The sequence below is a fragment of the Neolamprologus brichardi genome, chromosome 17 (assembly GCF_056152115.1).
Source record: "Neolamprologus brichardi isolate AB-2024 chromosome 17, ASM5615211v1, whole genome shotgun sequence".
In the NCBI taxonomy this organism is placed as follows: domain Eukaryota; kingdom Metazoa; phylum Chordata; class Actinopteri; order Cichliformes; family Cichlidae; genus Neolamprologus; species Neolamprologus brichardi.
This window is the reverse complement of record NC_142120.1, coordinates 26,566,759-26,590,885: the sequence shown is the minus strand read 5'-3', so window position 1 is coordinate 26,590,885 and position 24,127 is coordinate 26,566,759. Positions and strand designations below refer to the sequence as shown.

Genomic DNA, 24,127 nt, shown 5'->3' with positions numbered 1-24,127 from the left:
CAAGAAGTGCAAAGGTAGAAATCTTACGTTCTGTAAAGGGAAGATTTCAGTGCCTCTGAAAAAGGCTTTACCAGCTTCAAAGGTAAATATCTTCCTCACTTAATGAGGAGTAAAGATTTTCTGTTTCTTGTCAGAGGGTCAGAAATGACCAGAAATTGCATGGATTCCTGTCACATAAGCTAACAGTCTAATTGCTTTTACTATACTTGTTGATCAAGCTTACTGCCAGATATACTCAGCCCTGCCAGTCCTGATGTTGGAGGCCACTTGAGTTGGAATGCTGCAAATGTACATTTTTAAGCAGCTCTAAACCCTTGTAAATTTGTATGTTTCGAATTCCTTAACATGTATGAGCTCTGTTTTATAGTTAAGGTAGTGTTTTGTGTTGGTGTTATTTTTATGCTGCTGAAGAAACCCTGTTCACTTGTACATGTTTGTTTGTTTTTTGGGTTTTTTTTCTATACCACCAAATTTCTGTGGATTACAAAGTATTTTGTTTATGTTTAGAAAGGAATTGTTTAGCAGTTTAAAAAAAAAACAAACAACAAAAGAAACCCACTGCTTGTGAACCAGCACACACCGGTGAAACACATGGATGGGGTTTGGCTGTGGTGAACATTTGGTCATGGAGTCTCAGTGACAAATGTGACCAAGCCATCAGCCAGACACACACAGTCAGCCAGTTTGTCTGCATGCTTCTGGGACGCAGACAAACTGGCTGATTGACTGACTGACAGTCCGTCAGGGACTCTGGGGTTGTTGCCACTAAAATGTTGAAATTTGTGGTTTTTCATTGTTGTGTGAAAAGGAAGTCTCCCATTGACGCAGGAAGCGGAATAGCTACCGTGTTCCAAAAATGCACGATTCCCAGGGCCTATTCCCCGAGTCCCCATCCCCTGCTGGAGTCAAAACATCTCCGACTTTAGAAACCAGGGACACTGTATTTTTATTCTTATTCTTTTTTTTGCCTCGACGGTTCCAGGAAGTTAAGCAGGAGCTGCAGCTCTTCCTCAGGTCCTGGCTCGTGTGTTATCCGGACCCTGACCTAATGTTTAGGTTAGCTGTGACGTCATGAGATCTTCAGTGTGCGACACATGCTGAGGACACGCAAACTGGCAGTAGGGCAAGGAGGGGTGTGGAGACATGAAGCAGACCTTCAGTGTATGCGTGTGTCTTCTTTTGTGTTTAGTCCTATTAATTCAGCCATCTCCCGTATACACTCCCACGTTTCTGAGCTTTTGACCAAACCGGCATCTGGCCTCATTTTCTGCTGCTCAAAAGCAAGAAGCCAGTGACGTCCATACTGATTAGGCAATGGCATGTTTGAACTGGGTGTTTTTAGGAATACCTCGGTCTCTGCCTTGAGGCTTCTGTCTGTCAGAACGGACCCATATATTTATTTTCAGAACGCTCCCCCTTCACTTTGCCTCCCGCTCCCTCTGCTGTCAAGCTCTGCTAACAGCCAGCATCAGAACAACAGAGGGAGGACAGAGAAATGAAGAGAAGGAAACTGAGAGGTGTACTGTCCTTTTTTGCCATCCGTTTCTATCTTGTCTTCATTCTTTAGGTGTCTGCTTGTCACATATTTGAGTTGCTTCACAAGTGTGTATTAGAAAGTCTTATAAACCCTCTCCAACTCTCTTCTACTCTGTCAATAAACCCACACTGCAGCTCTCACCACCCAGCTGCCCACTTCTTTATTTATATACTGGGGTAGCCCCGCTGCCTTCTCTCCCTATTTTTTTTCCTCCTTTTCTCCCCACGTTCCTTTAAAAAAAAAAAAAAAAATCCCTCTCCTGCGTAAAGCTCTTCTTGCTAAGTGATTGATACAAACCATCAGAGATTTCCTGCTCCCCACCACGCTCCCAGTACAGTCATTTTTGGTATACAGACCTCAAGCTCTGCTCTTCCCAAAATTGGAAACATTTTAAGATTCACATTACCTCCAGGTCAAAGGGCTCCAAATGTCCCAAGACCACCACACTTTGTTGTTGATGGCTTTGGTTAGGTGAATTGATCCAATACAGTCGTTCGCTGGGACAAGGTCAGGTCCTTGTTGCGTGGGAACAACCATGGGGGTGTGTGGCTTCAGTAACAGCATCTGTGGGTGGAGAACCAAGGCAGTTATCTGCCATCTACCACGGGGGTAGGGCATGTTTATTTGTTTTACCTTTGGTTCCTGAAATCGAAAATGTTCCCGGGGATTGGTTACTCTGCACCGTTGGGAACGTAAAACCAGTCTTGCATTTCTCACCCCTCTATGCTTTAAGTTATGATTTTTAAATTTTGTGCTGACAGTGATTTCTTTATTTATTGCAGCTATCCACCAGAAGCTGGAATCTGATGGCACAGAGAAAGTGGAGGGATCAATGACTCAGCGGCTAGAAAACATCCTCAACAGTAAGTGTTCAATAAGTGTGCAGACGAAAACTCCACAAGGGCTTTTCAACGGAGCGCTGTGATGCTTTTTGAGGGGGTGTTTTAGTTTAGAAATCTTAATAATACAATAAAAGTTCCAGAATTTGACAACATCTCAGTGACACGGGGCTTTGGTAATACTGCCCAGGAATAGCCTACATTAAAATACAAATCAAAAAGAGAATGAGTATGCAACGAGCCAGTGCAGTGCTGTAGATCACCCACCACCACAGACTCTGATGCACTGTGCCGTCAGACCAAACACGTCTACATTGTTTCACCGTTGCAGATTGTTCTGTTTTTAGCGTGCAGATCCTGCGTGTGCGTGCACGTGTGTCCGCCATTTCATGTCACACATGATAATGGGACTGCTCTAATGGAGGGTCAAGAAGCTGGTCCTTTCCCCTTTTCTAGTATAAATAAACCTCGTAGCCGGACATAGCTTTCATCCCAGACTTGAGGGCCCATGGCCCAGTGGGTCCAGTCTATCGTTCGCCCCCAAAAACCAAGAGATTCAAACTACCAAAGGCGCCAGTCAGACTATCACGAAATAGTCTTGTGAAATGTCACAGCTAAGATTGGTGAGGGAAAAATGTTAGATGTTCCCCTGTTTGGTCTCGTGCTGTTTTTCCTTCAGGGATTTTGTTTTGCGGGTGGAGTTTTGTTTTGATTAGAAGAACTCGAGTTTTTTTTCTATTTGACGGCACATCCAAGGCCACCCACGAAGTAAGTCAGCTGTGCAAAGGTCCCACCAAGCAGCCTGACTAAGAGATAGCCGTCACTTTCTCCTTAGCAGCTCAGTCTCTTCTCCTGCTCCTCTCTCTGTGTCAAATAACATCCAGAGCGGGAAGAAAACCAGAGACCAGCAATAAGAGGGAAATGTGGTATCAGCATTTATTTATATAGGATCCTAGTTTCTCATTTTCTCCAGCCTCCTTCACTCTCTCTCTCACTCTTTCTCACTTTGTCTTTCTTGTAGGAGCGAGCAATACTGCCGATACTCTCTTCCAGGAGGTCTTGGGCCGGAAAGACAAAGCTGACTCCACACGCAATGCACTCAACGTCCTGCAGCGTTTCAAGTTTCTCTTCAACCTGCCACTCAATATTGAACGGAATATTCAGAAGGTACTTAACCCTGTTTTCAGGTGTTAATGGGCACATTTTAACCTAAACCGCAATCATTTCCTAAACCAAGTACTCTTTAGTGTAGAAAGAAAAGGTAAAAAGCCTGTGTGGACAATGTGAAACAGCAAAACAAGTGCAAAAATACACAGCTCTAAACAGGACGTGAACCATCCTCTGGGTGATAACCCACCTTTACTCAGTTTGTCTGCCCTCAGCACCAACTTTTGTTTTTTGTTGAGTTATGGATTAGATGAAAATCTGTTTTATAGTCTGCACCTGAAAACTCTGGCCAATGTTTAGGACTGCTTATTTGTTATACCATTCATTTAATCCTGTTTCAGTTAATGTAGCTATCAAAACGTAACAGTCCTGTGACTTATTATTGTTTAGTTGGTGGAAAAATAAAAACTAATGCCCCCCATGAGATGCGCTACCTCATTTCACTTCACTTAAGCTACTTCCTCAGATGCAGCCCTCATCAGCTGAGCTGGATGTGGAAACACAAGCGCCTGACTTAATGTATGCTATAGCAACATCATCACCACAAACTCCTCTAAAACCCTACAGCGTAACCTAACGTGCACCTCTCTAGAAATGTAACTACACGTTGGGTCCAGGCAGTGCACAGCTATTGGGATTAGCCTGTTCACCAACATCAATTCTTCCTGTGCATTTCCATCTGCATTTTTTTTCCATATATCAGTGAGAGAAGCACAATCACCATCTCAATTTAAAAAACTCAATATTAAAAATATGTGGGAGCTTACAAATGTTAACATATTCCTGGAGGGAGATTGCTGAAACTATCAGAATATATGTGAGGAAATGTACACAAGCACAGGCGTGAATGCTGCCAATGACACAGTGCACTCACATGGGTTACATCATAGGCACTATGAGGATTCGTCAGGCCGTAGTTGAATCATACATTAAATGATCTTAAAGCTGCCAGCTGTCAGCACATCTGGAGATAGAGAAGGTGAATATCAGGAGAAGTCGCAGGAAGCCAGTGGGCTGAAGATTTTTCTCCCTTAGCCTCTAATCAGGCAGTTCCTATTTCTAAAACAAACAGAGTACTTGGCACAGTGATGCAGTGTGAGTGCTATGAGGTGACAATTCTAACCACTCTGTGGAGTTTCCATGTTCTTCCTGTGCCTGGATTTGGATCGGATTTGGTGTGGATGTGACAAGAATAAAGCAGGGAATAGCATAAAGTGCTGTAATAATGTGTGAGTAAATGCTGCTTGTAGAATAAAGAGCTTTGAATGATTAGTAAGAGTAGAAACGGTGCTTCATTTTCACTAGTAAGTGTGGGACTACAGCACAGTGCGCCCTGCTGTTTTCTAAATGAAAGAAAGGACAGTTTGGGACATTATCCTGGCTTGGTTCTCCTGAAAAGTTTGAGTTGAGTTTCTGTGGAAATGTCTGTAGTAGGCAGCACATAAACATATTAATATGTAGAGCAAAACAATGGCTCTTCAACCGTTGAAGCCACATAATGGCACAAAGTACACAATTTTTTTTCCTCTACTTCCTGATTTCCATTTTTTGTATAAGCCAAGGTTTTAATTAAAGCACTTTTGATCTTTACAAATGTTTATTATTATTATTATTATTATTATTATTATTATTATTATTATTATTATTATTATTATTATTGGGGTGTATAGGTGTCCGAATCTGATTTATAAACTCTCCACAGGCCTTAACACGCAGCTTAAATGATTGTCAACCAGAGGGTGGAGCTAGAGAGGCTTAAATGCAAAGTGTGTCTCATGATTGATGAGTTAAAAAAACTGTACATTATGAAATGAACTATTTTTTCTTTCCAGGGAGATTACGATGTGGTGATCAATGACTATGAGAAAGCAAAGTCTCTCTTTGGCAATACTGAGGTCCCTGTTTTCCAAAAAGGTAAACTGCTTTAACTTCAACAATTGCATGAAGATCATGGCTTTTTCTAAACTGATTGTTATGGTGATTACCAATGTTTTGACTCTACTTTTCTGCAGTGTACGCTGAGGTTGAGACGAGGATTGGAGCTCTACGGAGTCTCTTGTTGGAGAAACTGCTGCAAACTCCGTCTACGCTTCACGACCAAAAAAGATACATCAGGTCTCTTTACAATTCTGTGACCCTGTTCAAGTTTGGATATTTTTCTTTACACGTCTACTCTGTCAGCATCCAGCAGAAAGTCATGACAAGTCCCTCCACTCCCTTTGGTTTCTTTGATGTCTGCTTGTGTCATCGTTTACCAGAACTTCAACCTCCTCCCCCCACCCTCTTTCTTTTTTTTTTCCCTCTCACTTTCCTCAGTTCACCAATCATATTTCTGTTGTCTGGCTCTCTTATTTCTGCTTCTATTTTTCTCTCCCCCTGTCTTTCTTTTCCTTCTTTTTTTCCACTTCATCCATCTGTCCATTCATACTTGTGGTCTCTGCCTATTTATTATTGTGAAGACCAACCTGTCAGGATCACAGAGACCAGCTCTCAACCACATGGCAAATGGCAACATCTTTCATCCTGGTACATTAGGCACAGCTCTGAACGCCCACTCAGCTCCTGTTTACTCTTCACGTGGATGGTGGAAGCTGTGTGTGCGCTTGTTTTGTTCTTGTTCCTCAAACTTTTGAAAGATACCCTCTAATGAGAAACAAATGAACGGCTGGTTTTTAGAGTGACAGCAGACGGGGTCAGGCCACAGCTTTGGGGGTGAATCATCTGATGTCTTAACTTAAAAGAGCCTAGCTATTCAAACCCCCCTTTGTTTTAATAAAGGATGATAAGAGCACATGTTGGTGCTCGCAAGGTCAGTCTCTCAGAATAAAATTGTAGTCTTTTGGTTTGTTTTTTTTTTTTATACATACATACATATATATATATATATATATATGCGCTTATGCTCATCTCATTTTCATTTCTGGACTCTACCAGAGTTGCTCTGCATGATTCAGAGTTCAAAATGTTCCTCAATCATCTTATACTAAGCCTTTGCCCAGCCTCTCAGTTCATCCTGTCTTTGAAACAAGCTTGTTTTTGCTTCTGATGCGGTGCCCCATGTCAAGAGAAGGTTTGTACATTAGGTGGGCGGGGCTTTGTGTTAACAGCCAGACCTCTACTCTTATTGATGTCATATAGAATCAAGAAATGAAGCATTTAGAGCAGAGGACTGAGCTTTTGTCTCTGAGGGATTATTGAGTGTCATTATCTTGACACTTGGACCGTGTTTAATATGAGCATCCACCATCCAGGAAAATCAAAATTGCATATCAATAAAAAATATTTTTTATAAATGTCATGATGGCGTTATTGTGAATTTTTTTTATTCTGATAGTCGAGAAGTAAAAAACGGATAATGGGACAGTCATATCTTATGCTTAGTACTTCAAACAGCTTTTCATTTAAATGCAACTTTCCCTTTCTTCCTGCTTGGTGAGGAGTTTGTGGTGTTTGTGGAATTTTTTTTTTAAAAGAATTGTGATTTGAATTAGCCATCTTCTATGCTTTATGCAAAAAGACAAAGTGCAGTAAAACCTAATGGGGATTTTAGGCTGACATTAGTGGGCTGTCCTGCCCTGACTTCAGCCAGAGCTTTTATTGTTTTTGGCCACTTGTCTGACCTTTGACACCCATTTAAGTGTGGATTTTAATTTTGTTGATCTTTTTGTCCCATCTCATCTTCCATCTCCCTGTCTCACGCTTTCGTAGGTACCTGTCTGACCTACACGCTCCAGGAGATCCAGCATGGCAGTGCATCTACGCTCAGCACAAGTGGATCCTGCAGCTGATGCAGAACTGCAGAGATGAGTTCATCAGTGGCCAGAGAGGTGACTAAAAATGCACATTTGTCTGAGTTGACTCGTTTTGCACATGTAGTGAAAAGCCCCTATTTAGCATTTCCAATCAGGCAGCTGGTGGATGTCGTGAGCTGAGGGAAGAGAGCGGTGTCTCAGTCGTTCCAGAGCTCTGCCTACATTCCCTGCTCCTTCGCCGGCCTCCTTCACCCCAGCCTGTGCTGCTTGCTTGAGGCCTGTGTGTTTATTTTTTCATGAATGTATGAATAAGATGAAAGTGATGGAGCACTGGCTTTGGATTTAGGTTTCAGCGCTTGACATGTTACTGCACACACACAAACCCGCTTTCTCACTCACACACACAGCTTCACAGATGGATTGGAACAATTAACCCCAATTAAGCTGTTCCTCTGTTAAATCAGCCAGCAGAAAAATGTGGATCTGAAACCGTCCACTCAGGAAGACCAGTGATTCGCCAGTATGCGTGCACACTCACACTGAGGCACCCGCACAAATGCATTGTGGGGTGGGTGGCTGCTTCACATAGCACAGCTGGAACATAAACATGTCTAATGCTAAAAGTAACAGTGGTTTCCGGGGCTCAGGCTTGATGGATCTGGGGATTGGTTCGTTCCCCACTTCTCCACATTTAAATTTCATCTTGATGATTATGTCAGGGATGGCCCCTTTTACTTCACACTTACATTCCACTGCAGAGCAACATGTGGTGGAGAGGGAGTCTGAAATCTCATCCAACCCAACTGTGCAGAAAATTGCTAGTTTGCAAAAAAGAAAAAAGAGCACAGAAACACACATGCTGGCATGGACATGTATGGTAACTTATTGATAAAGTCCTCATACCTCAAAGCATCACATCAATTGTCAGTGTGTCAGTGTCATTTTTTAAAAACCAGGCTGTAAACAAGCTTCTTAGTGATGTTAGTGAAGTTGGGCCTTTTAATATTGAGGTCTGTAGGATGGCTTGCTTATTGAACCAGCCTCAAGTGGTGAGTCCAGGAACTGCATTTTTGGAGCTGAACTTTGAGAGTGATGTCTGTTCTTGAGGTAACATCATTTAACATTACCGTCTGCCTCTGAGAGGACAGTAGTTACAGTCAGCATGTGACCAAAATGACCTACATTTAACTGTGCAGTCTTCTCATAGATGTGCACAGTTCTGTTAAGAGTTGGTTGAGAGCCTCCTGCAAACCCAACTTTTTGTCCAACCGGCATTCTTTAAATCCGTTTTTACGTTGCCTAGAAAAGACTTGCATGTCTGCTTGTTCCTAGTCCACTGCGAATGGAATCAGTGAAATGACATGCAGCACTTGTGTGCGATCAGTTAGGGTTTGTATTTTTTGGGGAACAGATTTATATAAAAGATTTTGAAATTCCAGAAAAAAGGTCTTTACCTCAGCTTTTACAGGTAATCCCACTGACACCCAGTGTAACAACCTTTGATAAGGTGGGGGTTCATTTGGTCACAGTATCACCTGCAATTCAGACTGTGGCTGCTGAATGCCTAACACCTTACAAGCCCGGGGATATATTGAGGCTTGGTTAGGGTGCCAGCAAAGCACACGGTCCAAACAAGTGGAAAGCCAAGAGCACCACTACTGTGAAAAAACACTCCGTTGTGTTTAAACAAATTACCCATGCTGTCATTCTTCTGGTGAGCACAGTGTTCACACAGACATGCTGAAAGCTACACGCAATCTTTCCTGTTTTTCTCCCTGCTCTTGTTCTTTGTTACAGCTGTCTCCTGTCTTCTCTGTTGTCACACAGCGCGCCTCTTCCCCTCACATACACCTCTGGCAGATATTCAGCATCTCTGGTCTTCTCTGCTCACTTCTGGCCCAAGTGTGAAACCCGTGCCTCCACCCAGGCAATGCTTCAGCAGCCATCATTATAAAAACCACATCCACTGCATTCCCCCAGCTTCACTCTTCCTCTCCTTCCTTCCCACCCTTACCCTTCCTTCTGTATAGGACCCCCCCACCCCCCACCCTTCAATGGTACCTCACAGCTACCCACTCTTCTGGTGGCCTCCTCTTCCCTTCATATAGATGCATTCACTAGCTTTTTTTATTCTATTGTCAGCATCACACGTGGCAGAGATTATTCCGCTGTAAGCATCAGGCATATTTGCAGTAACTGGTGTCATTTTCTCTTTCAACTGTTGTTCCTAGTCAGGAATATAAGGCCAGAGGTCGTTCTGGTGTAGTCACGATTCCATTAATTACCCTATAAAATGCCTTAAATGTGAAATAAAACCATCCATCTTTGTTAGAAACAAAGGCCTGAAAGCTGAAGTTTTTTTGTGAGGGAGCATAGCAAGTTGCTTCCGTATGTCTAAACACTCCCATCGTGCCCCAGTGTTGCAATCTGACTCTGCCCGATCCAATTAGAAGCTGCAGTATTTTTATTTCTCGAGCAGCACTTCTTCTGCCAATGTCAACACAATTAACAGGAGTTTTTTTCCCCTCTGGAAAAATAGGTTTTCAGTGAGTAGTTAGTGGGAATTCACTGTTCAGACACTTTGATGGTGTGTTTGGGATTTTATGCTGCAGAAATGCTGCTGTAAGAGCAATGCCGTGATAATACTGGTTAACGTCTGACAGGTGTTTGCGTGGTCGTATTGACTGATTGATTCATTAGGGAGCTTTTTTACTTGTATTCAGAAATTTTGTGATGATTGACATCATATACATAAAGCCTGGAATTTCAAAACTTTAAGTCACAGATTATTAATAATAGTGATTTTATTGTAAGTCCCATCTTGACTTTTCCTGACAAGATGTCCTGTTGTCTGCGCGCACATAAAATCTGGGTGAAACACTGGGGCGTTTTTCAAGAGAAGAGTGGTGAAGCTTTTGTATTCTGTAGCGTGGGAATAAGGTTTGTGTCCTCTTAGACAGAAAGCAGGTATGTGTGCGTGTGGTCAAGGTCAGTGACCCCTCTGGAAGAGGAACCCATCCAGCCTGCAGAGAAGCCCCAGACCCGATGAGGAAGTGTGTATAGATGACACACATTGTCTCAGTTTATTCAACACGCATACACAAAGGCTTCTATAGTTTCCCCCTGTAAATTTGAGCAAGAAGCAGTGCAGCAGCATAGTAAATCCTTTGAACGTACAGAGCAGAAAAACACATGCAGTCCTCAGAATGCAACTGCTTGTCCATTCTGAGGATTCGGCGGCCACCTGGGTCAACAGCAGCTCTCATCCCTGTAAAAAGACAGGAAAACTTCAGAGACAGAGCCTGCATTGCACCGTGTGTGTGTGTGTGTGTGTGTGTGTGTGTGTGTGTGTGTGTGTGTGTGTGTGTGTGTGTGTGTGTGTGTGTGTGTGTGTGTGTGTGTGTGTGTGTGTGTGTGTCTGTCTGTGTGTCTGTCTGTGTGTCTGTCTGTGTGTCTGTCTGTGTGTCTGTCTGTGTGTCTGTCTGTGTGTATTTGCGATATAAGAAAGCCTCGTCTGTTTACAGATAGTCTGACTCAAATGAGAATTTCCTTACATTTTCTGGCCTGGATGGGTGTGTTGTGTGCACAGCCACCTCAACCACAATTTTCTCCTCTGCTTGGGGATTTCTCAATTCTTGCTTACACACTACATTCAACATTGTGACTCACCAGTACGCTTTTCTGTGTACGTGAGTGTGTGAGAGACACATGTTTTGGAAATGTGGCTCATCAGTCTCCATTGATTTAGACAAACTGGTGTGGGCGTAGTGCAGCGTTGCACGAACCTGTCCTTAAAGTTTCATTTTCATTGTAGCAATTTTGATCCTCTTAGCACCGCAGTCTTTCACTTTCATTCCTTTTTGCCACCCCTTGTTCTGTTATCATTAAGTTATCTCACAGATTCAATTTGCTAACGTTGTCTCACATGCAGAGATAGGAGTGTGTGGTTGCAGAACTTTCTCATTCATTACCGCTGCATAGCTCCCTGTTGCCATCTAGAGGAGCTCTTAAGAATTAGATGTGACAGAGCACATTGTGGCCAGCGTAAACCCACTTCACCCCAGCACTCGCAAAGACCACTGCTCTGTTTCCCCACCATGAAAACAAGGGGACATTCTCTCCGCTGAGATGGATCAGAACACAAATAAAGAAAGTAGGGAGGGATTGTTTGGTGTGAAAGCCCGTTAAGCTTATTGAGGAATGTGGAATTATGAAAATGTGATTATTTAATATGTGGAGTATGTGTTTCTTTTCCCTTCAAGCTCATTTCTCATCCCTCCCCACTTTCGTTATGTTTCTCAGTGGGTGCGGGAGCTCTGGACCCAGAGGGGGATACCCGTCCACCTGCCCTCGGAAGGCTCAGCCACACCGCGTCTCTGAAGAGAGGGGGCAGTCTCCGAACGCCACGATCCAGCAGTGAGTAGTGCAACACTTCACAGATTCGCCCACACACTGAGTTCTAAGGGGGGCTTCCCTGTCTGCGCTAAACTCTGTACATACGTTTGTTTGTTTGTGTGTGTGTAACACTTTTGATCGTGTACAGTGTTTAGGGGAATCTTGCATCACACTGTACGGTAAAGGCACAAATAAAAAAAACAAAGATCTTAAGCTGTATGTGCCAGGAACTAAACTATTCTGATATGTGAATATTTGAACTGCACAGTCATTATGTCAATATCCTATATCATATCACCTGTGTACCTTTTTTTTCTAGATTGGCACTTTGAGACCCCGCAGCAGGTGCAGTTTGTGGAGAAGCTTTCAGATGTTGTGATCGGTCAGCTGCCCAATTTCTGGAAGCTTTGGATCTCCTACGTTAATGGAAGTCTTTTTAGCGAGGTGAATACTCAGCAAGTAGACAGAAATCCTGCATACAGCATGTTTTTATAGCAACAGTGGTCACTTTGCCACACAAGATAATCCAGAGATGAATGTGGCCCTGTGGAGATGTAGCCCAAAAATGTAAATCTTTGGGTAAATATTTGTTTGTGGTCATTTCCATTATTTTTGTAAATACAGGGGTTCAAGGCAGTGATTGTCATTTGGAGGGTCAAGATTAGAAGTGAGTCAGAATATCTCAAGTCAGAGTGGCAAGGCTGAGATGATAGTAAAAAGCTTTGTGTCAATACTGGGAAAGTCACAGCACCACAAACCTCTCCATGGCGTGCTGCATTTTGATTTCACACATCACACAACCAGCTGCTTTATAATGCACAAATTATAATCTTCCAAAGTGTGGTTAAAGTGTAGTGAAAGCAAAAATAAAATTGTGTTTTTGTTGAAATTGTTTGGAAAGGAGTGCCATCAAGGGACCGTGTCCTGTCGAAAATCTTTAACCAGTAGATCGATACGCGTGCTAACACCACATTATGGACAACATCTGCAAAAGAATGAAAGGGACATTAGTTTTGTCACATAATCAATACAACAAGTGAAATAAATGACAATAAAAACTGGTATAATAAATAAATTGCTATAAATTTAGCTCCATAGTTCAGCTTTGTTTCACTCATATTCGTTGAGGATTATCTCGTGAAATTCCTTTGGTGAGTTAGGTATTTAATTTGGGATTAAGAGAAGGGGAATGATTTTCCATGAGTCAACTCGGGTTAATTAATAAACTCAGGTTTCTACTGATAGGCCAAAACGAATGGTATTGTTAGTAATACACAAATGTCTCTGTGAACAAGAATATTTCCCATGAAAACTTTAGGCTAGGCTAATAAAAGCTTTTTCTTAGAAACTCAGTTTTTTCGAAATCCTCTGCAAGTTTACATTCCATATCTGTGTTTTTCAGGGTTTCCATTTAAGAGAAATTATTTGATTATTCTCAAGAAAGGTTGAAGGAATGTCGTTTGCATTATCATAGTTTGATCTAATGCAGGCACAGAAAGCAACATAAAATCTATTTTTCGTCAGTAATCTGGACTTCTCAGAGGTGACTAAGTATTTGTGTTTTCCCCTACAGACTGGAGAGAAATCTGGGCAAGTGGAAAAATCCAAGAAGAATGCCAGACAGAGACAGAATGACTTTAAAGTATGAGGATTTCTAACTCCAGTTTACTCTAATGTTAATTTGAGATTATGTTTTTTAAAGACAGATTCTGCAGCACATACTGTATGTTGTCTGTTTTGTAGAAAATGATTGAAGAGCTGACCAGTCGGCTCGTGAAGCTCATTCGGGGTGCTCTCTTACCCGCCACCTTGCCGCAAGGGGAGCTGAGTCTTTATGGAGGCTGGGAGAGCAAGACAGAGTTGGCTGGATCATGGCTTACACAAATCATACACACTGTCAGGTCCTCACACTTTGGCTGTAATTAATTTGCTTACATGTTTGGTTAAATGGAGGCATTTGGGAGCCGCATGCTTACCTTGCCTCTAATGACAGACCTCTGTTCTCTGGCGTTTCTCATTCAGGGGTTGTCATGAGGCTCTGTCTGCTATGGAGATCCCAAATGATTTGCTGCATGTGATCCAGGATCTTCTGCTGGATTTGAGAGTTCACTGTCTCATGGTGACTCTGGTGCACACAACAGAAGGTGAGAGAGCTCTCAGGAATGGACAAAACATATTTTCATCAAGCTCTCCATTTTAATTGACTCCAAGTTACCAAACAGTTTATTTTGTTTTCAATGTTCAGTGTGGCAGGATCATAAAAACTAAAAGCAGCTTTTGCTGTGTCAATGCAATCTTCATGTGACAGAGCCAATCATTGGACTGAGCCCATTATTGTCCAGAACACCCATCTAGTATATAAATAATGTACAATGGCTTCCTAATGAGAGCCTTCTCATCCAGTCAAAATATCACAATTTTCAGGCAGCAAAAAACATCTAACAGTTTCATATTATATGAAGTATTGAGAACTAAAATTAGCACCAGTAATAAACCTGGAGGTAGGTAGGTAAACGACATCCAGTTGCTTTAGATTACAGCCAGATAGATGCCTGTAAATCACTCTAGTCCTAGACTGAGAGAAAACCTGCTTCTTTTCTTTGCGGAACCTAGAGAAGCTAACATGCAAGAAAGTTAACATGCAAGAAACCACGGTTTTGTCAAAGTTTAACAAGATCGGTATGATATTTGAGGAGAAGCTTGGCATCTGCTAGTGTGCTGATGTACAGTGAAACATGAAACACTCACTCTGGACGGGCTTATAACATCCTTAAAATCTTTATTTCTAGTGTCTACATTTTACCTTGTTTTTCTGGGTTTTTAAAATAAAGATATGTATAGTATTTATTCATGTATGTATTTGTACCTAATTTATTATTGTACATTGAAAGGCTTTTAAATGTGTTGACCGAGTGTGTTAAGAAGACGTTTACTGGTAAGTATGCCTGCTTGTACCAGATACATGGGGCAAAATATGCCAGGCCCTGCTTACCTTAATGCTTAATGTATTTGTTGGTCTAAGAAAAAAAACAGCATTGGGAATCTTTACCAGTAGAATAAAAAAGTTGTCACCATAGACACGTTATTAAACTCCACATGAGAAATAAAAAGCTGTGTCATTCTGAAATCACACTTTGATTAGCATCCGTTACTTGTGTAATCCCCTGCTAGACAAGAATGCGAAAGGACATGAATTCAAAACCTGCAGAACACGACAGATTTTTATAAAACCATGTGAATTTGTATAATGGTAATGGTAAGCTCTTAGTGGTCAGTGTCCTCAAGTGTCACTTTTAGCTAATTCAACTTCCAGGTTAGTAATGGAGAAAGTGTTATGAGACTAAAACCAGACAGGCTGTGTTTCACTTGTGGTTAGGTATGGTCATTTTGAGAAGAGGGACTGTTTTTTTTCTTAACTCCCCCCACTCACACACACACAAACACACCACACGCACACACCAAATTGTGGTCTGGGAAGAAAGGGTTTGATTTTATATCATGCGGTTTTCCCTCAGAAACCTTTAAATCTGTTCATATTTCCATTACTTACGACCCCTTATGAAAGTCTCCACACTCCACATGTAAACGGCTCTGAGTTCAAAAAACTGTAGCACAGTTTCAAGTGATGGCCCTTTCAATTTGTGCTTTTTATACCCGTAGATGTCAACAGGCTTGCTGAAAAGGAAGACTGGTTGGTAGATAATGAGGGAATCACCAGCCTGGTAAGGATGGCTTAATTTATCAAGCAGCACTCTGTGTCTTCATAGAAATCAATGCTTGATGTCTCACAGAAAGTTTAATATCTATGTGTTCTTTCTAGCTGGCAGCGATTCATTGCATTTGTTTAGTCCACTGAGTACTTGTGGGTCAGTTTTAACTAATCTGTGTTGAAGTGCGATGTTATCTAATGTAGCCCATGTTTGTAATCTCTGTTTTTAATGTTTTTGCAGCCTTCACGCTTTGAGCAATGTATGGTCCAGATGCTGCAGTCACTCAAGGAGCCCCTGGAAATCAAACCCGGAGAAACAAATGTTCGTTCATATCCTGCAAACATCAGAGCTACAGAAGTTTTCACATGATAATCAATAGTCATGAGTTTCTTCATCCATTAAATGAACTTAAATAACTGACACGTGACAATTACTTGTCATCTGTTAGACACAGGCTGTTATGGGGCTGGCATATGCCTCCTTTCAATTGCAGTAATTGTCCCTCTGAATGAATGAATGGGAATCCTGCTGTTTCTGGCATTATCACAAACTTTAGCATAGCTGAGGTGATGTTGAGTTCGATGGCAGCAGCATGTCTTACAGAAAGAAAAAGACTTCTGGATAAGAGCATAAAACCTGTGTATAAAATCTGTTGTGCCTTTCCAGATGTGCAACGTGTCAGTTCCACTGACTCTTAACGCACACCCATACTATCAGAGGTGGATACCTTTTAAATATGACCGGTTCATCTCCTCTTTAGCTGAGAGTACGCAGCATCAGTGTTCTAATAAAATAATTTCAAATTTTCATTAGTCTGACCAGAGCTTTGTTCCAGAGATGATGGCAGTGTTTCACACAGGCTTCTTCTTTTTGGTCGATGATATTGTAAACTGTTTTCTAAAAGTGTGCCTGAGCCCATGCAGTTATTTTCATTACAGAATCATGCCTGCTTTTACTGCAGCGCCACCTCTGAAACCAAAGAGCACAAGAGTCCAATACTGATTTTCAGACTTGCCCCTTGTACACAGAGATCGCTCTGCTTTTTTGGTTTTTGTAAATAATAACACGCAGCGTAGGTGATAAGCTATTCAGTCTTCATAATTTTACAGTAACAAACACTGTTCTGTAGTTGGAGTTGTTTTTGCAGATTGGTGAAACTTTGCCTCTCTAAGACATTTATTATTTTTACCAGCTAACCTAATTAGTTGCAAAATGTTCCTCCAGCTCCTTCTTTAAGTACCACTAACTTTTCAATTTTTTCGTTTCTCCATCCGAACTTTTTTGAGGCATGTTGCTGCCATTACATTCAAACTAACTAATTTTTTTTCATAAAGTAGTAGAATGTCTGTTAAACATCTGATATGTTTTTGCTGTCTTTTTGTGAAAAATGTATTTATGAGATTTGCAAGTCATTGCATTTATTTACATTTTACACAGCATCTAAACTTTTATAGAAGAGGGTTTGTATAAAAAAAGAAAATTAAAATTTTGGTGAATATAAATCAAGCTTAGCCACATGGTCTCTGTGACCAATGTTAGAAAATTATGCTGATATCATCTTTAGTCATGTTTTGAAAACAGCAGTCTTTGTTGCACAATGAGATTGAAATTATGAATGAAATTAAGATCCCTGTTGGAATTGTGAAGAAAATGGATGTAAATAGATTGATGTAGAAAACAAAACAAAAAGAAAAAATTAAATAAAGAAAAAAATGTAGTTAGTTTGTTGTAGCAGAAGAACAAGTAGTGGAGGAGTAACTGCTGTGCATCCTGGCCTCGGTTCAGTGGGTGCTACATTCATCACTCTTCTTGTCCTGCCCTTGTGCATTTCGCATAGTGCAGTAAACTTATAGGAATGAAATTTCACTCTGTGGAGTTGCTTTATGTTATGATCTTTTATTTGAAGCCACGGTACTTCTGTTGCAAACAGAAATGATATCAAAACTTGGATGGTTTTAATTCAGCACTTCGCAAAGTAGTATAGTATAAACCCTGCTGTTAACAGAAACTATGAAATAACTATCTAGGGTTCAGCACAAAGAAATCCTTTATGAATTTTAGAATAAACAGCTTTAGTCACGTCAAGAAAGCATCGTTACCATTGTTCTTTTCCACAGGTGTTGCAGTTGGATCAGGTCCAGGACCAGGCTGCAGAGCTCAGTGTGAGGATCATGAAGGTAAGACGTGTACTCTTATTTTCAAGAACATGCATAGGATTTCGTTATGAACAAAGACTGTTTGCATAGGATGGAAGCAGCCACCATGATGTCTACCACTGGTTTTGATTTCCACATTTTGAAGCCTCAGCCTTCATGTGTTTGTTGTTTATCGAATACAGAAGTGGCCAAATCTGGATGAGAGTCGGGTGTAGTCAGCTACTCCAAGCAAGCATTGTTGGCAAATAAAGAGATACATATAATTAGTGCTAAATAAAAACAATAAAATTCTATAAATGAACTTACTAAAACTTACCTTTGATGATCTGTATTATAAGGCAGGTATATATTTTTAGACAATTCCTTTAAAATGCTTTAAACGTAGCAACAGCAAAAACGCAACCATCTGGCAGCTACCAGTCACAGAAGCTTCCTGGCAGCTCTCGCTTTGCGACTACCAGGAGCCTCCACCAAACGGTCAGGAAAGACATCATTTTCCTCTAGTAGTCAGAGGTTGCCAGGGGAGTTGCTAACCAGTCTCTGGGCCTGTTTGACTGAGGCCTACTGTACTTGGATTAGTTGAGTTGGGTCCTAGCAGGCAGCTGTAAGCTACACCTCACTGTCTTGGCTCTCCTGTCAGTCAAAGCAGCCACATCTCTAACTTTGAACATTTAACTCTTGAGCACTTCACATAAATAGGATATAAAAAATAAATCAGCTACTTGTTTAGAAGGAAGAGAATATCCTTTTAATGCTCTAAGTTGGGCATTTTAGCACAGGAGACTCAACTGGCCATTGAGGAACTGCAGTTCATTTTCTGTGTGGAGTTTGCATGTTCTTCCTGTGTCTGTGTGAGTTTTTCTTCAGGTGCCACAGATGGTCCAGAGATGTCCACTTAGTGGGGTTAGGTTAATTGGTGATTTTAATTTGCCCATAGGTGTGAACATGGTGTGCAAATGATTGTCTGTGTTAGCCCTGCGACAGATTGGTGACCTGTCCAGGGTCTACCCTGCCTCTTGCCCTGAGGCCCTGTGCACTGATCACCAAAGTCATATATAGACCTGAAAACCTATGTGTTCTATATTTGTCTTACATGTGTTCAGTCATAGAGCAGTTGCTAAGATTTTATTTGGTCTTGAAGTGAAGATAACCCTACATGTTGACATGCACACACTGTCCTAAGTCTGTATTAACCTGTTTTGATCACAGAGTAAGATATTAGTGATGCACCTAAAATTGTCTTTTCACATGTCTGGTAAATGCGTCTCCATAGGTCTTTGTAAACAGTTTGGAGCAGCTGAGTACTAAGACAGATGGAGACATTAACACATCTCAGTAAGTATTTGGATGATTTTTTTCTCATCTCTGTTACTGTGCTTCACTTGGACAACATTTTAAAATCTCTCCCATGTGTACAGCAACATTTCAGTGGACCTGTCCTCTCCTGATCGGTTTACTGGCATTCAAGAGGGCTTTACTCCAACATCTGTAAGCACAGTGTTTTTCTTTATTACATTCTTTAAATCGTATGAGGTTTAAACACTCGAAAACGCACATGTGGCAACTGCCAGCGTCACACCAGAGCGTGGGCTCCCTCCTTTACACAACTAGACAAACATGTGTCACTCATTCGAACCACGAAATGTTATCAGTCTGTTTCCTGGTTGTGGACAAGAAGTAGAGACGTCCTTATTTCCTGTAACTTGTTTGAGATGTTAGCAAAGGGGGTTAAGCGCAGGGGAGGACGAAGAGGAGGAAGAAGAGCAGGGCGTAGAGTGCTTCTGGTAAGGGGAAATGGAGCAAGGTGCAGAAGGGGTTTCCCCAGCCTGAATATGCCGCCAGACTTGACTGAGAGCAGATGACCAGAGTTAAGACTGGTGTCAGTCATGATACAAACGGGTGTTTTTGTGAGTTGGCAATCTAGCAACCAGCACATGCAAACTTGGACAGTGCCTCACTGCTATTAACACAAAGACATCAGTTTACTTTAGGCCACTAAGCTTTTGGAGCATGGTTGGTTTGCTTAATTTTGGACAGCAAACTCCTGCCAGTGATGTTGTAGGCATCAGAATGTCATTCTGACAGTGTCTCTGTGCACACGTTTAATTGGCATGCTTATTGTGTGTTTGTAAGGGTGAATATAAAAGCACGGGCATTTTAACGAGTGAGCGCTTGTTAAAAGTAGTTTCAGGTTCCTACACTAAGGTAGATTTGTTTTGCAGTTAGGAGGCCAGGCAACCATTCTACCAGACATCAAACACAGGCACTGGACAATATTCACAAAGGCATTGTGAGAAAAAGAGTGCTCCAAGCTTCACTGAAACCACAACTTTAAACCAAGGACATATTTTGGAAAGCAAAGCACATTGTGGTTGTAAAACCTCTCCAGAATTGTACGAGGATTAAAGGTTTGTCATAGGTTTCAGGTTAGGAAGTTTAACCACAGGCTACAGAGCTCAGCCTGAGCATGATGGTGGTAAGAACGCCACATACACTGTGTATCTTTTGAACATAAATGATGTGGATTGCAGCTGTCCTTGGTTAATGATGTCCCCTTGAGTCAATTGTTGCTGGTTTAGCGTTTTAAACTTTATATCAGGAGAATGGAGTGAATGTCATGATGCTCAAATGCTAGTGTCCCAGCCTAAAGTGTACCCCGCTCACTGGTCCTTGAGCACACCATAATTTATAAAAATTAACGTCGTGTTGTATTCAGTAAGACTCGAAACTAGCAACTGAGACCCGAAACTCATCAGAGAGTGTTTGCTGAGGTCAAAGAGCGAGAAAGGTGAGGACTGTTTTCCAAGAGATGTCTATGCATTGGGGCTGCTTTTTGCAACTAGAGGAGTCGCCCTCTGCTGGCCAATAGAAACAGGCTTGAGGCACTTCTGCATACACTTTTACATCCAGAATCCAAATCCAGGTCTACAGTCTGTAAGTTGAACCTAAGCTGTGACAATGTTGTGTTGTGGCAGTCAAAGCATTCAAGTGTGTGTATGTGCGCGTGTGTATAGGAGCAGCGTCTACTGATCATCCTGAGTAACTGCCAGTACCTCGAGAGACACACATTCCTGAACCTGGCCCATCACTTTGAGAAACATGGCTTCACGGGGACAGAGAAGATCACACGGGTCAGTATCAACACTTCTAATCTGTAACTGTGCTTTGAAAAAAAGACTTCACACGAAGGAAGGAGTGCTCAGTGTTGTTGGCGAGAAATGCGTTGCGGTGTCATTAACAACAAAGCTGTCCCCTGGTCTCTTCTAAGCAGAGAGATGACTCTTCTTTAAAAGAAAAATACAACAGAAAAAATAAAGGTCGTGGTCTTGAAAGCTCAGTTCACTGTCACCCTAGTTTTTTTTTCTTTCACACGTACACACTCATCCAGCTGCACACAATGACTAATGACTGAATCACAAAGCAAAGAAGCATTCTGTTGGTTTTCCAGTAAAAACAGTTTACAGCCATTTTCTTTGAAATATCATTTTTAAACCGATTCTCATGTGTCATTTATATTTAGATACGTATGGGTGACAGTTTGTCTAGATTGTAATCTTCAAATGTTAAAATAGCTGCAAAAGCAAATCTGAAAAATAAGAATTCCCAAACAACACATCTGCCACACAGCTGCCCCCTCATGCAATCATACTGTAAAGAGTTAGAAATGCAATAAACTCTCAATGAATTCATGTAAACTTGAGAAGTCACTGATATATGCACAATCTAAATGTATTCATGCAGTTTATGAAGGATACAGGATTTCAACATGGACTGCAAAGTAAAATTACTCACAGCTTCCACACTCCATAATAAAGCCTTTAACGCCACAGCCTGCAGTTTAAAACAATAGGCATGGAAATCAGAAACTTCAGTGTTATGTGTTGATGTAAAGCAGAATCATGCATCCTGTTACAGCAGGTTTTAAAGTGTTTCTTTTGTTGTGACTTTTTAATGTTTTTCAAAAGTAAAGCCATGAGATAGGCAACATCACTGGCTGTGGTAGTTAAATATTGATGAAGCTCTTGAGATGCTTTTACGTCGGTGTTCCTCACTGCTTCAATAAAACATATCCGCCACAGAGACAGAAAAAACTTTGAGCAAAAGCCTTGTTGTATTTGTAATGAGTGAGCAACAACTCCAGTGAAGAGTAGCCACAATTCTGAGCACCTATGAGCAGTCTGGATCGGAGAAGGTGAGCATGAATCCTTGAGGAGTAGTTTCATCTTATTTCAGACTGGAATTGTGGGTTTGTGAGATAAAATGCTACAAAGCACTGGTTATCTCTGTTTACGGGGAATTTTCTAATGCACATGTAACTTTAGGCGTCTGTATGCATTCAGACCACTGTTAAACTGATGCATACGGCTCACAAGACAACCTTGGCAAGATTGTCATCGTGACTTAAAGCAAAAGGCAACAGGAGACACTGACATCTTCACGTTATCAACGTTTTAGTGTTAATGTTAGAACCTGCTCACAGAGATGGAATCAGTTTAATTGGCAGGGCCGGTTTCTCGGCTCGCAGCTCTGAAGCTAAAATTACAGGCATGTAAATAAGCTAACACAGCAAAGATTCAGCTAATCTGTACAACTAAGATAAAAAATGCTGCATTAAAATCCAAACAAGTAGTGCGTCATTGCAAAGAACGCTGAGTAAATAGTGTATTATAATATGGATCTCTTCTTATTGTGTTGTGCATGTCTAATGATGTGTGGATTGGGGATAGAGAATCTGTTACCTAGTATCTAATCATTGCAGTAACATCGTGTGTTCTTGACCTGCCAGGTAAGCGTGGACGCAGTACGGGGGCTGGACCGGAAACTCTTTGAAGCCTACATCGAGAGACGAGCTGATCCGATCGCAGGTTCCCTGGAGCCCGGCATCTACGCTGGCTATTTTGATTGGAGAGACTGCCAAACACCTACAGGTACCCAGTTACCCTGCGCTGATAAAACAGAGCAGGAAATCACCGTCAGCAACCACTAACTGACCCTGGTAGAATCATATTTAAGCCCCTAGCAGGGCTGTGGGATGACAGCTCAGAGTCTCTCGTGTCTAATCTTTCTAGCTGTGGTTCACATGTGTCATGTGTAAAGTACGGCCCTTTGATGACTTACTGTAAACACCACTAACATCATTTAATCAGTCTTCCCAAGGCGCTCATGGCCTTTGTGTCTAGCTGTGGGTGTGCAGCGATATGTGTGTACACTTGAGTTGTAGCTTGACTTTTTTCGCTCACGCAGTGCACCCCAAACCCAGGTGAAACTTGACTGTGAATGTGTGGTCTACCTTAGTACAGGATGTGAAGCAACATGTCAGATTTTGTGAGAGCTGCGCGAGTCGTCTCAGGTGGGCAGCAGTTCATAGCACGGCGCTTAATCTTGATGAAAAGTTGTGTGCGTTGATCTGGTTTGTCGCCTGTGAGTTTGTGTGTTTGGACTACATGTGAAAGAGGAACATTTTGGACAGAAAACCACAGTTCTAGGATATGATACTTTCACTTGGTGCATTTTTTTGTGTGGGATTCAAGTTTGTGTGTGGGGTGCTGCAAAGCATTAAGAATCCGGTTTCAGTACTTTCTTTCTGTTTTTGCCTTTGACTGTTTCACCGTCAACGTAATGTTATATTTTGAAGCTTCCACACAGCACACTAACTCATCTGCCCCTTATCCTCCTCACAGATGAGGGAAATTAAATAATGGAAATAATGGAAAACGTTGCACTGGCACAGTGTTAGCTTGGCTAATAATGAATCCTGTTGGCACATTTCTATCAGAAATCCAGATGGACTGTTAATCAAACAGCCACTTGGCTCTGCTGTGGATGGGGCTGTGATCTTAGAGAAACATGGTTTTGCAGTCTTGTTGAGCTGCTACAGGTTCTGGTGAAAACGACTCTGCCCTGAATTTTCAAATAAAGAGAGAAAGATGAGTTTTCAACAGTCTGTTCTGCCAGAGATATAGTGTTAGAATTGCAGATGTTCATCTAAACATGGCCAGAGTTTCAAATAACAAGGTCAACAGTATGTATAAATGCTCAGGCTCACACTGCTGAACATGCTCTCTCACATTTTCTTTTTTTTTTTTACTGTCGCTCTATATGATGTCAGTGAGAACAGATATCCCAAGCACACAGATGTGGCTGTGAAGCCCCACCCACCTGCTGGTTAAACCTTTTGTTTATGAGGGGCAACCAATCTGAAGAAAGCTGGCTTAAATTGAGGGGGAGAAGGCTTAAATTGAGGGGGAGAAAGCTAAAAGTGGGGTTAAACTGAGGAAACTGTGGCCAAGTATAAGATGTATAGTTAAGATGAAATATACATATAAGATATAAGAAGCTGGAAATAAACAAAACAGATCCACTTTCCTTTCATGGCTAATTGTTACATGTCTGATGTTTTGCTTTTTATCTGGATCTTTGTTTGTTCACTTTGTGCCTTCTTCTTTCACAGGTGTAAGGAACTACCTGAAGGAGGCTCTGGTCAATATTATTGCAGTTCATGCCGAGGTGCTTGAATGCCATTAAAACTCATCACTCATTTGTCAGACACTGCTTCTACTAGGTGCTTTTG

At 41.6% G+C, this 24,127-nt stretch overlaps 1 protein-coding gene across 1 annotated transcript in view; it reads left to right on the top strand.

The window, feature by feature from the left end:
• exoc2 (exocyst complex component 2) overlaps window positions 1-24,127 on the top strand; it is a 48,397-nt gene that overhangs the window by 22,485 nt on the left and 1,785 nt on the right. Inside the window, exons 7-24 of the mRNA XM_006797835.3 lie at window positions 2,320-2,400; window positions 3,398-3,543; window positions 5,376-5,457; window positions 5,556-5,658; window positions 7,252-7,370; window positions 11,598-11,711; window positions 12,010-12,134; window positions 13,264-13,332; window positions 13,434-13,591; window positions 13,713-13,834; window positions 15,351-15,412; window positions 15,641-15,721; window positions 17,518-17,577; window positions 18,830-18,891; window positions 18,975-19,044; window positions 20,571-20,687; window positions 22,343-22,484; window positions 24,008-24,063. Coding sequence (XP_006797898.1) covers window positions 2,320-2,400; window positions 3,398-3,543; window positions 5,376-5,457; window positions 5,556-5,658; window positions 7,252-7,370; window positions 11,598-11,711; window positions 12,010-12,134; window positions 13,264-13,332; window positions 13,434-13,591; window positions 13,713-13,834; window positions 15,351-15,412; window positions 15,641-15,721; window positions 17,518-17,577; window positions 18,830-18,891; window positions 18,975-19,044; window positions 20,571-20,687; window positions 22,343-22,484; window positions 24,008-24,063 — 1,769 coding nt within the window. The remainder of the gene's footprint in view (window positions 1-2,319; window positions 2,401-3,397; window positions 3,544-5,375; window positions 5,458-5,555; window positions 5,659-7,251; window positions 7,371-11,597; window positions 11,712-12,009; window positions 12,135-13,263; window positions 13,333-13,433; window positions 13,592-13,712; window positions 13,835-15,350; window positions 15,413-15,640; window positions 15,722-17,517; window positions 17,578-18,829; window positions 18,892-18,974; window positions 19,045-20,570; window positions 20,688-22,342; window positions 22,485-24,007; window positions 24,064-24,127) is intronic.